The 14745-nt window shown below is 38.0% G+C and overlaps 1 protein-coding gene across 4 annotated transcripts in view; it reads left to right on the top strand.

The window, feature by feature from the left end:
* Nucleotides 1-14745, top strand: part of LOC146385236 (zeta-sarcoglycan-like) — a 362624-nt gene that overhangs the window by 195540 nt on the left and 152339 nt on the right. For all 4 annotated transcript variants that reach the window (XM_084930860.1, XM_084930857.1, XM_084930861.1 and 1 more), the window contains one exon: nucleotides 2121-2330. In XM_084930860.1, the coding sequence (XP_084786986.1) occupies nucleotides 2121-2330 (210 nt within the window). The remainder of the gene's footprint in view (nucleotides 1-2120; nucleotides 2331-14745) is intronic.

The raw sequence follows: 14745 nt of genomic DNA, 5'->3' as shown, positions 1-14745 counted from the left end.
CATTCTGAAGATATTTTTCCTGTGTCCTCTATGCATTTGCTGCTTGGTCCCTCACAGATACACTGGATTTAACTGAATCCAATAAAAATACTATGTAATGAATAATTTAAATCAAAATTTATCTTATGCCTCATCTTATACTTAGTAATCTTCATCAGCTTGAGGGGCAAGACCATCTAAGAACTGGAGTTTAATCCTTAATGGAAAGAGGAAGAAAACAGTGCTGTTTCCCAAGACATCAAAGTAAATCTTCAGCCACAACATGTTGTTATTCTGACTCATAAATATTAAAGAGTCATTTTTTACATTATTACATTATTTTCAGTGCTAAAACTCATGGGTCAGACAGCCCTAGCCTTAAGGAGACAGAGGAGCTGATGCCCCACTATCAATCCTCCTCAAGGTTAAGCTGTTAGCTTTAAAAGCTTGTTAATGTTTTTTTTAGACTTCAATGGTGTTTATACACTGTCATGGCATGAATAACTCAAGCAGACCTTGGGGTTTGCCTCTTACGTATAAGAAACAGGACCCCTGTGGAGACACCAATCACAAGCTGATAGTTGTTTTAGATGCTTCTCTCCCCAAAATGAAACAATAAAACTTAGACAAGCAAAGCCTGCATTTCCTTTTTTTTCTGCAGGCTAAGGCAAAAGTCAGCATTTTTTGTTCATCATCAAGGCTTGTTGGGTATCATCATGTGAGACTATATAGAGAAAAGCCATTGCAGGGGGGAAGAAAAATCAACAGTCACTGAGGTGTTAAGGTCATGCAGTCTCAGCAAATAAAGACTTAATGTGTGTTTGTGTGTGTACATAAAGAGAGACACTGATAAAGAGGAAGAGAGAGATGTGCAAAAGTGAGATAGGAGGTGAATTAGGGAGAAAGCATGAAGGAACCAAGAGGGAATCTGAGGTATAGCGAGTGGGGTAAAAAGAGTGAAAGAGAGTTAGAGAGTCAGATGGACAGAGATAATAGTGCCTTGCAGCCAGTGTCCATATCTCTTGCCACCAATGACTCCAATTGCTGCACTACAACTAATGGACTCTGTCCTCCTCTACCATCTTATCTGCCCTCTCTCTCTTTCTCCAGCCTCCCTTCCTATCTCTCAGTACTCAATGCTGTGCTATCTTTCCACTTTACAGCTCCACCTCTATCTCAGTTTTATCATGCTTTGGTCTTACTCTTTCTCTCTCCTGTTATCTCACCCTCAAAACTCTAAAATGCTTCCATTCTTCCTCTTTTTTGCTATCTTATGTTTTTTTGTATTTTCCGTTCTTCCTTCCTCCAAAACGCTGACAGTTTAGCCTCTCCTCTTCCTGTTGTTGCTTATGCTGCATACAGAGACATTTCTGGACAATTTGATGCCCTACACAACTTTTTAATGTAACACTTCCTAATAACGACTAAGACTTTCTTTTAGTCATTTCCAAGTTATCATTGAGTTTTATTATGATAAGGTCTAATGCTGGAGTTTTTTGTTTTTTTTAATGTATCCACATCTCAGGGTAACTTATTTCTAGTTTTCTTTTTAATGAGCTGCAGTTATAATCAGTATGAGATTGGCCCGGATCTAGCGCCTGTGGATCAGCTCCAAACACTCTTATTTTGGATGCAAAATGTAGAGACCATTTATCTTATGTGTTGGCTAGATCCGACTGTATTTTAGTACGCACCTGCAAATAAAAGACAAATCACAGTTATATGGTGTAATAGCTAATACCGATTGTACATTAACAGTGTTCCTCCAACTGGAGGCATCTGGTACAGGCTTACCTATGCCTTAAAATGGCCACAACACTGACTGAAAAAGGGAGAAATAAAAATTCCATTAATTGCTTGTTTTTGAATTTGTTTCTTCACAGTCATAACATTTCTCCCCATTTGTTTATCATCCTTGTATAACTAAATGAATACAAACATTCACAATAATAGAAAAAATATGTTCAGTATTTTACTAGGGCATCTACAGCTGACAAACAGGGATAATAAACCCTCTGCATTTCCATTTCTTAAAAAAATGTCAGTATATAGATATTCTTCAAATAAAATTGAAGAATGAGAGAAATTTCTCAAAAAAATGTTACATCTTACATGTAACATTATATTTGTGTCTCCCTCAGATGACCCAGGAGCAGTATATCCTTGCAGCACAGCCCAACCCCCTCCACCAGAGAGGGGCTTCAGTTTGTGGTGCGCAGGTTTATCCAGCAGTGGGAATCTATGGCTGGAGAAAGAGATGCTTGTACTTTTTCATCCTCCTCCTCCTCGTCACCATGATTGTCAACCTGGCACTGACCATCTGGATTCTCAAAGTCATGAACTTCACTCCGGTAAGAAGCGCGTGTGTGTGTGTTTATATCATTAAAGTGCCAGGATGTTATATGGGCTTGTGTTTATGTGGGGGTTTATGTGAAAAATCTGAGAGAGTGCATTTAAAAGGGCTTCTGTAATGTAATGGAACATGAGAGTGATGATAATTTATGATGTGTGTGTGTGTGTTGGGGTGTGGGGGGGGGGTTCTTTCTTCAAATTAAATCTTAATCAGTTGTCTTCACTCTACATGAAGTTTGTTTAGTCAAACATATATTATTACGGTTACTGATTCCACTTCATTGTCGTACACATGAACACATTGTTCATATCTTTGTCCACATCTCTTGTGCAGCAAACACCTGCATAGTGGCTGACATTGAAACTATAAACTCTAGATTCATGTTCACTGTGGGAGGACACAATAAAGTGATCCAGTAGAATCAACCCAGACATTGAAGGCTCATCCCCAAACCTGTTTTTCTTCATTGTGTATTCAGTATAGGTGGTATTAGACTTTGCTCCTCTGTTCCATCATCACTGTAATTTTAACTATGTCCTTATTTTGTGTGTGTTTTATTAATCCTGTTAATATATACACACCAAGGCTTGTGTCCTGCTTTGTAAACACTTTCTAAGGCTTACATCATACACACATGCAATATCCATTATTGCCCCGGGGCCTAAGAAACTACACTGTGGTAGTAGAATGTGAATGAGGCAGGATTTGACCCCTGTAAACCTCTAGTAAAGTCTTTCCACATAATGCCTTATGTTTCAGTAAGCAACTTCAGAATATTAAGATGGAGAAAAAGGGTCCGAGAGGTGGATGGGTAAATGCCTCAGGGAAGACACAGCAAGCAAGAAGCATAAAAGAGATGAAGATATGGCATAGGCCATGCGGTTGTGTGAAAAAACAGAGGCAGATACACATACTTTTCACAGACAATCCTCAAAGAATTCTATATATCAAAATAAATACATTTATAGTCTTGTAAAAAAGTAGTTGGTTCAAACTGCCTATTAGAGGTGTGACTGTGTTATGTGATAGGTGGGTGCTAAGTAAGCTATGTCAGTAAACTGGACTCAGGTGGTTAATTGTACTAAAAGCCAATCTATGTTATGTATTGTTTATATGTGGCACCAATTATCAGCTATGTCTATGAATGATGCATATGATACACATGATGTTGTTTTTGCTGCTGCAGAAAGACAATAATTAATTTTTCTATTTTAAATGGACGATTCTTCAGGGCCTGGAAGCATGGCTATTTCAGTGTCTCATGGAGGGGGAGGTGGGTGGTGGATGAGCTGACATACAGTCTGACATTCAGTCACTGGTGCAAAACTTGTTACCAAAGTATACACTAACACATTCCAGCCTGAAAGTAGCAGAAACTGAATTGTTTTGGATCAGTTCAGGTCAGATTTTAGCAAAAAGCAATAAGCGAAACGCTAAGTCAAGAAGACACAAATGTAATATGGGAAATAAGTTACTTATATCTGTGATAGATAAATAAATCAGACATAGGTTTATCTAGCATCCAGACTAAAACATAGTGACTGTATACCACATTAGGATCTGTTTAAATAAATAACAGGAAATGGAGCAACACACCTTATACACAGTATTATATTATTTTATCTTTTTAAAACTGTCACAGTAAACATGAATCTCGTGTCAGAAAGAAGACATATCAACTTGTTACTTGTTAACCCACTGCTGGCTGCTGCACTTTTCTTTCACAGAAAAGTATAGTAAGTTTGTGATTGACCTATGGAGAAAGAGAAAGCAAGCAATGGTGGGAATGTACTCAGAATAAAAAAAAAGGGTGGTAGCAACTGGAGCAGAGGAAAGTTACAGTTAGCAATTTAGACTATGAAGTGCCAGTGTAATAGCTGTATGATTTCCCTGCCAGCAGCCAGCTTTAAGCCTGTTTCTTCAGTTGGTTTAGAGATAGAGATCAACAGATGAGATCACAGTTGGAGCAGAGCAAAGTTAAAGTTTAGACTGTGAAGTATTAGTATTGACTGCAGTTTTGAAGCAGAAGACCTCGGGCGCTTACTAATTTCCTCCAAAAAAAACATTATAGTGCATAAAAGAGTGTATAGTGTAGAATTTCTACATCGCCTCCTAAAAATTCCAGGAGAGGATTGTTGCTCACTGGAAAAATCTGAATATATTTTTGGAATTTCTTATGATTTACTAATTTTCCTTCTAACAGCCAGCTCTGAGTCTTCAGCTGGTCCAGAGATATGGATCGACTTATCTGAGAGGAGTAGTTTGTTAGTTTATTAAAGAAATGAATAATTGAAAAAATAAGCAGCAACATGATCATGCAGCACCCTTTTTCTTGATGACTATAACTTGTTTACAGAAAAATGCAACCATCAAGTATATTGCTTAAAAATGCGCAGTGCGTGATTTAGACCTCAAATCATGGTGCGAATAGCTAAATAGAAAAAGACTGAATTTATAAGTGATGCAATTCTCCATCATAGTTCTTTGCTTACTTGAAGATGGGTATTTATATTTACTGGAGCACAGCTGTGTGACAAATTAAGTCTGTCAGCAGAGAAATTTGGCAATATGAGTTTTTAGTAATTTAGCTGCAATCTGGCACAAAGTGTACTTTAAAAGTGTTCATGCTGTGCTTACCAGAGAGCTTCCATTGTATTCCAAAAAAAAAGCTGCATTTAGTGCAGTTACTGTATTAGTGAGCAATTCAAATACAATGGCTTTAAAAATTCCATTAAAATCAAATGTTTGTGATAAATTATTGAATCTTTGCTAAAGAAGTAAAAAAACAACAACACTATTTTCATCATGTAAATAATGTGCCTGTACTGTATCATTGTAATCACAGCAAAGTAAGTTCAGAGGTAGCTAATATATACCATTCAGCCACAACTTTGAAATCACTGGTTCATTCTTACATAGGTCCCCTTTGTTACACCCAAACAGCTCTGAATCATCAAGACGTGGACACAGATTCTCTGGAGGTATCTTGTGGTATCTGTCAGTGGATGTTAGCAGAAGATTCTCTGGGGTGTATTGTGTTGACTGATTTTGCAAGCACAGTTTTAAAGTCTGCTATTATTTTATAAGGCATATGCCATAAGAATAAAAACTCTTTAACTTACAAGCTCAGAAACACCAATGCACAACTAAATTTCCCTTCATGATTCCTAAATTTCTCTTCCAAATTTGGCTAGTGGGAGTTGGCATCATGTGTGGCCCAGTGATTGTCATTTTCATCATCACAATTCAAATCACAGCTAACTGGCCACAGTATAATGATGGCCTTTCTCAAACTTGTTGTTTTGTTTGGAGCTGCCAGATGTGATTGCCATTGTGATGTTTTGGGAAGAGAAAAAAAAAGAGATTTGCTTTTGAAGAGACAGCTTTGGCAGTAAATTGGAGAGCAGGGACTGGTGGGGATATAAGTTTATATGTGTGTGTGTGTGTGTTTGTATTTGTTCAAGAGAAAGAGAACAAGAGAGAAAGCGAAGCTGAGGGAGAAAGAATATGTGCGTGTATTTGTGTGTGCGCCAGCAATTATTCAGCAATTGTTCATGCTGACGTGTGTGTATGTCTGATGTGTGTGTGCCTTTTCATGCTTGTGTGTACCGATACCCACATGTGATTGTGTTTATGTTCTCCCCTGAGTCCTTTGGGCCTTCACAGCAGAGAAATTCAATTTCAGTTGTCACTCACCAATCAGCCTGCCTAATTCCTGTCTGGACTTGAGCGTGGTGTGTTTGTGTGCATGTGTGTGTCTTAGAGTGTGCACTGTGTAGAGTGAGTGTTTTCTTTTTTACCTGCTTATTCTTTTTGGCTAAGCATAATGTAATTTGTAATGTGCTGCCTTGTGTGTTTCCATAATGACCTCTTTTAATATGTGCGTAAATTATTAAAATACTTCTGCTACAACATTAAGCCATAAATCAGATGCGATTTTGCAACACTGAGAATTGCATTTCAACTTTGGCCTTACAAAACCATTGTCCAGTTTTACTAAGTGTGTATGTTAAAACAGCAGAATTCGTTTTTATAGTGTGGTTGAAACTCCTGAGTTGAAACATTTGTGTGTAACTTTGTGCAGAAGCTTTATTCTTTCACCACACCGAAGTGATAAATAGTCTATGAATAACTATAAAACTGTCAGAGGTCTGCAGTGTGCTTCAGCATTCATACACACACACTCACACACACACACAGCTTTTATGCTGATAAAACTTTTACTGGCAGTGAGTGCAGTGGGCTTTTATTGTTTTTAAGTCCTGATTGGCTGCCAATCAGTGGGGTCATAAAATAAAATCGTATTCTTGTGGTACTTCTCAGCAGTGTCACAAAAGGTTTTAAAACAACAATTGGAAGATCTATAAAAATCGCCATCATTAATTAGCAATGTGGTTATAGCTACATAAATAGTTTGAGACAAAAAATACAACAGGGTATAAAAGAGGCCAAAACAATTCTAGCTCATGTATCTCATAAAACTAAGGGAACAGACGGACAAAGACAGCAATGACTACAGGTCAGGGTCATCAGCTTTGATTGTCGTTGTCTGGGCTGACGTGACTCCCGTTAATGGCTTAATTTTGCTGTAAACTCAGCCAATTTACTTTAACCCCCTGAAACCCACCAAGATCCCAGCCAGGCACTCCACATTTCTCCTTAAAGGCCTGTGGCTGAAAGTTTCTAATACTGTCTTTTGGATAAAAGCATTTTTGTACATACTACATTTTAACATACTTGAATATCAATACTTAGCAATGAATCAGGAATTAAAAAATGGGCCTGTGTCAATAAGATATTTTGCAGTAATTTATATTTTTACCTCCTAGTCACCACAAATGCTCTGGGTGGCATTCATCTGAATTAATTACTCCTCTGCTTACCTTTATTATCACCATGCACAGTGCAGAGTGTAAATGTTTATTTACTCTTTGATGATGGTGATACTGAGTTGGGTTGTTGAGGATATCGTGAGTTTTCAGTAAGTGCTGCTGTTTTTGCCAGAGTTGACGACTGTTCATGGGTGTTACTGAAACTTTCTTTGAAGTGGATCTAACATAGTCAGACTTGGGAAATTAGTTTATAAAGTCTTATATGATGCGATATAATCAAATGTCGATGCCCCGACTTCAGTATTCTATCTGCATTCCGTCTTTTCTTTGTATGTGAATACTCACTACAAAACTAAGTTGAGATTTTGGGCCTTAACGTCACCCTTTCATGAATGTGCGCTGTACACTGTTTCAGCATGAATTCCAGTGTAAAGATTTGAGCAAGCGTCTTCATTGACTTGAGATTTCTTTCATTTTCAAGATATGTATACTAGCTGCCTACCAAGAAAAATGTTTAACCAATCATGTTTGATGCTCACATCTCCACAATGAGTTACTGAGATGCAAGACAGTTTCAGAAGATCTGATGTGCAGTAAGCATTGGGTCCTTTAAATGTTTATGCCTTCATTTTTTTATCTAAAAAAATCTTTATTATTGGCAAATTATTTCAAAATGTTTACTTCAACTACTTCAACTAAAGGAAAATTTGACTTACCTCATTGAAAATGAGGTACCAGTGCTTATATGTAAATAAAGATGTGTTGTTCTATGCCAAATTAGATTAAAGGGACGAGAAAGAGTGGAAAGCATTCTCTGTCTGAAGCTTTTAGTCAGTGCTGTTTAGCAGAGTGTTTGTCATTTCCTTCAGGCAAACAGGGCAATAGGCACATGATCTCAATTAGTGGATGGATTGGTCTTTGCTGTCACAGCTGCATTGCAGTTTATGTTGATCAGATGTGCGTGTGTGTGTGTGTTTCATACTAGACTTGATATTGAAAGCTTAATTTCTTTACCAAAGGAAAAAAAACTAATCTGAGTGATTAGTGTGGTAAAGAGAGACGAGCGATGGAAACAAAGGGAGGTTTGAGTGAGAGAGGCAAGCAGAGGAGATGGTGAATGATGTATCGAAGAAGACGGGAAAAGGAAGGAGAGGGAGTGAAAGGAGGAAGTATGTGTTTGTGTCGTTTAAATATCGTCCCATCATCCATTCTCAGCCTCGGTCTCCTATTGGCAGACTCTGGGGTCCTTTGGGACTTGGAGAGGTGTGTATTTCACCATCTCATGAAATGGAAGGGAGTGGATGATGGGCTGACAAAGACAAGTGTGTGAAGCTTGATGTGTGGCTGTTAAAGTGTGGCATATATATCTATATCTATATATATAGATATATAGATATAGATATATATAGATATCTATCTATCTATGTAGACATACACACATACACACACATATACACATACACACATACACACACATATACACATACATATATATATATATATATATATACACACACACACATATATATATATATGTGTATGAAATTCAGGGTCATCATCTTCCACACCTCTGAACAATTTTCTGTGTGGATGCTATTTTTATATCTCTTAAGTTCTTTTAATGAAAATCTCCTCATGCCTCATAAGACTTGTGTCTGGGTACTGGACCTCCTCCATTTTGACAAAATCATGGTCCCTCAACTTGAGTTACTTTTTTTGGGACAGAGGATGAATTCACTAGGAGACATATGATGGGTGAAGAATGTGTTTATGACCAAAAACCTCCTGTATTTTTAAATGTTCTCTCAGGTAGCTCAAGATGGTATGCTGGCATGCACCACAGTTAATATCGTTTACACTGAATGTTTTCCCTAAGTCTAGTCTCACCCTAGGAGACCACTTCATGATGCACAACCCAGCAAATGGTGAAGAATATAATGAGCACTCTCCTGGTCTCCCTCCTTACCCGAGGCACTGCCTTTAGCTTTGGAAACTGTGGACTCTATAAGAGAAAACTGCTTAAAACTATTTGAATGTAACTTCCACACAAAAAGTCGACTTAGTAGGAACCAGAAGTTGCTTCTTTTCTGCAATCACAGTACACACACAGTACACAGAGAGATCTAAAAATAGCAGCTAGGTAGGCACCTGTCTGGACATGCCCAAACAGTTGACCGTGAATGGTAAATTTAAATCAGGTAAGGCTTTAGGTTGTTAGGACCCTCCTGTGTTTGGGAGGTTAGAGTGAACTCCCATGAGCCCCAGACCAGCTGTACTCAGCTCCTGGTTTAGACCAGCCACTGTCATCGTGGCTCTTCACACCTGCACTGTGCAGTTTATTGCTCACACACATACAGACACACATGCATGCACACATTTTTCTCGCTTTGTCGGTAACAGTGCTGACCTCAGGTAATGGAAGAGTCTAGCATGAAATACCTTGTCTTCTGGTGTCACAAACACCCCCACACACAAACAAAAAATAGAGTTAATGTGACATATCCATCAGACTGCTGACATATCTGATGTTAATCTCTCGAATGGCCAGTAAACACCCAAACTCACATACTGTGCACATTCTTACATGAAAGAAATATAAGTAAGGTTTGATATTTTTCCCATTTGAAGTGAATTTTATGTCAATAAAAATTACTGTAAAAAAGTGATTAGTGTGGTAAAGAGAGAAGAGCGAGCTAAACAAATTATATTGTTTCTTTTGCTCAAAGTAGGCCTTTTGGAAGATTTGGAAGACTAACGTAAGTGTGATTTATTCTCACAGATAACTTACTTCGAAGGATACTGTACATTTTTCTGTCATTTCTAGCCATTTAATAAACAAAATGGTTGAAATGTCCAATTTAAGGTACAACACAATGTTGCAAAACTCTATTTGATTTTGTGATGCCTCAGCAGGTCAGTGTCACCTCATGCAATAAACAAAAACTTGCCAGATCCTAATTTGATCAAGTATTCCCAGGGTACAACAGATCAAGACCAGTCCACCGTGACCCGATCCCTGCAACCTACATGACCTCAGTGATCACCTCCTAACATCCTGGTGCCAGACATTATGTAAATACCACTTCATTTGCAATAATCGGGGGGCTGCACAATATTAGACAGGTGGTTTTAATATTCCAATGTTGCACTGATAAATGAAGCTTATAATACAAGTGGTGAGATTCCATGAGCACTGTGAGCAACTGTGAACACAGAATATTGAAGCTCATCAAGCTCATCGAAGCACTGTCGCTACACAGTTTGACAGACAATTTTCTGAGAAAACCACTCCAACAAAGAATGCACAGCACCAGGGAGAGGGGGAGGAAAAGAAGGAGAATCTCCTTGATTACCACTTTGGACAGAACAAAGACATCTTTTTATAGAGTCAGCAACATTTTAAGTTTAAACTTAGAGAGAGACAAGAAATATAACATTGAATCACTGTGATGTGTATTTTTATGCATAGACCCAAGAGTATTTTTGGCTCTGTAAGACAACCATGGAGTTTCTGCGTGTTTATGTAATGTATAAATGTGAATCAGTCAGCAGTTTAGTCCTGATATTTCCAGTAGCAATATTTAAAATAATAAAAAAAAAACACCCAACAACGAATATGCAGACATAATCACAGGAGACCTCTTTGTTTTCTGTCCAGCTCTGTAAATTCAGTGAGTGCTTGAACAAAGAAACCAGATTGTTCAATTTAGTGTGTAAGTGTGTGAAAGCAAATTACCCAACAGTCAGCAGTTTTAGCCTTGTTCTCTTAGCTGGCATCCAACCAAAGATATAAACAATGATAAATAATGAACACACACTCATGTTAATGGACTTTGTTTGCGTGTGCGCGTTTGTGTGTGTGTTCGATGGAGATACTCTGAAATGGCACATTTGTTTGTGTGTATGCATCTTCAGGGAAATAGAGGTTTGCTGTTAACATTTATGCTGACATCCTAGGTTGTTTGCTTAGATGTTTGTATTTTTAACATCACATGGAAATTTGAAAAATAAACTACAATCCCTACATTTATTGTGAACATTTTTACTAGTCATTTTTACAAAAGTCAGACATTTTCACATGAAAATTTTCCCTTACCTTGATTATTGAGAGATGAAAGAGTATTTTTAAATTTGGCATTGCAAACAGGCAGCAGTCAAATATAAAAGGATAAAATGGCTGAGAACATTTTAAACTGAATCTTTTTCTTTTACATTGTGTTGATAATTATTGCAGAAATGCATAGGCATGCCTGGGCATGTTGTATTGGTCTCCAAACTGAAGTTCTGTAAAGATGCTAACCAACACTCACTTTCAAACAGGCACTCACTGTGACTGTGGCACTGCTGTCGTACAGCTGTTACTCTGATTCTACTCCCAGATTTAAAATTCCCATCTGAGTAAAAGCAGAGAAGTTAAAAAACAAACAGAGAAAGAACAGTTGAAATATGTATCATGTTTTAAACTTGATATAAAATATATATATAAATAGACAGAGAGATCTCTACTTTCAATGAAAATAATATTTATTTAAAGGGAAACAGATGACCATATGAAGTAAACGTACTAAGACTGAGTGTACCTGGAAGGGAGCTAAACTTCAGCTGAAACTTTGCATTAAATTCCTTAGTTGAACCATCATATGTCTTATTTATCCATTAGTAGAAAATATACAGATGTGATATAACTGGTATGGCCTTGTAGCGAGAGCTATCATGAATTGGTGTCAGATGTATTCCACATAGACTGAACAGATGCATTCTCTGTTCCATTGTGCATTAAATGATTTCTAGAGGAGATGAAACTTTGAAAATCCCCAAGGGGAAATTGGATCATTGCAGCGGCAAATGAGATACAGCAAAGGAAAAATAGGGTTATAAATAAGAATAGAGCCAATTACAAGATATCAAGTATAAGAAAGCAGATAAATACAGCGTGTCAGCGTATTCAGCTCAGTCAGGTATAATAATGCTGTATGAGTTATGGTGTAACCAAAATCTCCTACCACAAAACCAAAAAAAGTCTCTCTCTCTCTCTCTCTCTCTCTCTCTCTCTCTCTCTCTCTCTCTCTCTCTCACACACACACACACACACAATATGGAGGACTAGGTGCAGTGACTTCCAAGTTAGGTGAGTGGCTCCAGTAGATCCCAGCAACAATATCTGAGATCTCTGTCCAGAAGAGCGCAGTACTAGGAACAGCAAAGATACTGCACAAGACCCTTAAGCTCCCAGGCCTCTGGCAGACAACCCGAGCTTGAAGGATAGACAGCCTGCAGGGCCAAGAGGGGAATTTATGCAAGCAAGTTATATGGAATTATGTAGCAAAGCCACCCTTCGCTTTGGCCTTCTCTCGGAGAGCTTCATGATGTAGTCACCTGAAATGTTTTTCACGTCACAGGGCCTTTTCAGGGTTCATATGTGGAATTTCTTGCCTTCTTAATGGGGTTGGGACAATCAGTTGTGTTGTGCAGAGGTCCGCCAGCTTCAGAAATCACAAGTTAACAGCACCTCAGATTAGAGCCCAGATGAATGCCACAGTTGCAGTAGCAGATGCGTCTTTACATTAACTGTTCAATCAGGTCTTTATGGTCAAGTAGCTGCTAAGAAACCACAAAAGCAACAAGCAGATGAGAGTTGTGTGGGCCAAGAAATAGAAGGAATGGACAGACCAGTGAAAATCTGTGCTTTGGTCAGAGTCACAATCTGAGATCTTTGGTTCCACTTGTAGTGTCTTTGTGTGACACAGAAAAGGTGAACGGATGGTCTTTACATGCATGGCTCCCACTGTGAAGCATGGAGGAGGGGGTGTGATGATGTGGGGGTGCTTCTCTCGTGACACTGTTGGGGATTTATCTAAAATTGAAGGCACACTGAACCAGCAGGCCTACCGCAGCATCCTGCAGTGACGTGTCATCCCCTCAGCTTTGCATTTAGTTGGACCATCATTTATTTTTCAACAGGATAATGTCCCAAAACACACCTCCAGTCTGTGTAAGGGCTATTTGGCCCGGACCTCCACAGTCACCTGATCTAAACCCAACTGAGATGCTTTGGGATGAGATGGACCGCAGAGTGAAGGCAAAAGAGACAACAAGTGCTCAGCATCTCTGGGAAAACCATTTCAGGTGACTGCCTCATGAAGCTCATCGAGGGAATGCCAAGAGTGTGCAAAGCAGTAATCAAAGCAAAGGATGGCTATTTTGAAGAATCTAAAATATAATACATGTTTTGAGTTATTTAACACGTTTTTGTTCACTACATAATCCCATATGTGGTCATTCATAGTTTTGGTGCCTTCAGTGAGAATCTACAATTTAGTAAAATTGTAAAAAATTTAAATAGTCATGAAACTAAAGAAAAAACATTAAATGAAATGGTGTGTCCAAACTTTTGACTGGTAGTGTGCGTGTCTGTCAAAACATTTCCAGCACTGAATATTCTCACTAATATTGGGCACTAATATATGTGTCGATCAAACATGGTCAGAACTGATTACCAGAGTACACCAGGGAAAAGAGGATTTTATGATCTAGGTTTCCAAGCTTGTATTTGTTTTTGGGTTTTTTTTTGGTTTTTTTTAACATTTTCATGTTCAGTGCTAATCCTAAAAACAATATAGTATTTTAAAGTGCATGGTCATCACTATCATCTACCATATTTGTTCTCCAGTGATCAAAGTCTGGACAACAAAGTTTGTACTTTCAAATGTACTATTTTATTCCTTAGTTAATATGAACCTTTTCTGCATTTGTACTCTCAGTGGTGCTGGTGGAGGATCAAAGTGTGGACTTCTGGATTACTAAAATCAATGCACAAGTTAACACACGTTCTCATTCTGTATTTTGATATTTCTTTCATCTCTCACCCTGTATGATTTCTTATTCATGATGTACTTTGATTTCTCTCTTTGTTCTTGCGCAATAAGGTGACTTAGAATGATCTTTGAAAAAAAAAGGTTTGACTTTCTGGCAAGTTTAAATGATTAGTAATCTTTTTTAACTTTCTTTTTCCCTTTCTTCTTTTCTTTTTCTAAGAGAACTAGGATGTGAGCTTCTTTTCAGTCATGGTACCTTGTTTGTTTGCATTATTTGTTTGGTGAAGCACATGGTGACAGAATTATATTCAAGTTGAAAAAAACAATAACATCTAAGCAAGTCAAGAACACTTCTGAGTAGGTTGATGTATCATTGTCAAGGTCTGCAACGAAAAGCCTCCAGGAATATAAATGCAGAAGCTTTACAGCAAGGTGAAAAACTGTTCGCCCTCAAGAACAGGAAGACTAGCTTAGACTTATCCAGAAAACTTTTAAAAGAGGCTGTTCTAAAAATGTTTTTCTTTGCTCAGATGAAACCAAGATTAACATGTACCAGAATCATGAGAAGAAAAAAAATATGTAAAAGGGAAAAATTGAGCATGATCTCAAGTATACCATAATATTTGTCAAACATGTTGGAGGCAGTGTTATGGCATGGACTTGTATAGGTACCAGTCGAACCAGGTTACTGGTGTTTATGATGATGTGAGTGCTGATAGAAGTAGCAGTATGAGTATCTGAGTTGTACAGGGTTCAGACCTGATCA

The sequence above is a fragment of the Perissodus microlepis genome, chromosome 6, assembly GCF_051167445.1.
Source record: "Perissodus microlepis isolate ML-2025 ecotype Zambia chromosome 6, ASM5116744v1, whole genome shotgun sequence".
Lineage (NCBI taxonomy): Eukaryota > Metazoa > Chordata > Actinopteri > Cichliformes > Cichlidae > Perissodus > Perissodus microlepis.
Note: the sequence above shows the minus strand (reverse complement) of the source record. Positions and strands in the feature narration are given on the sequence as shown.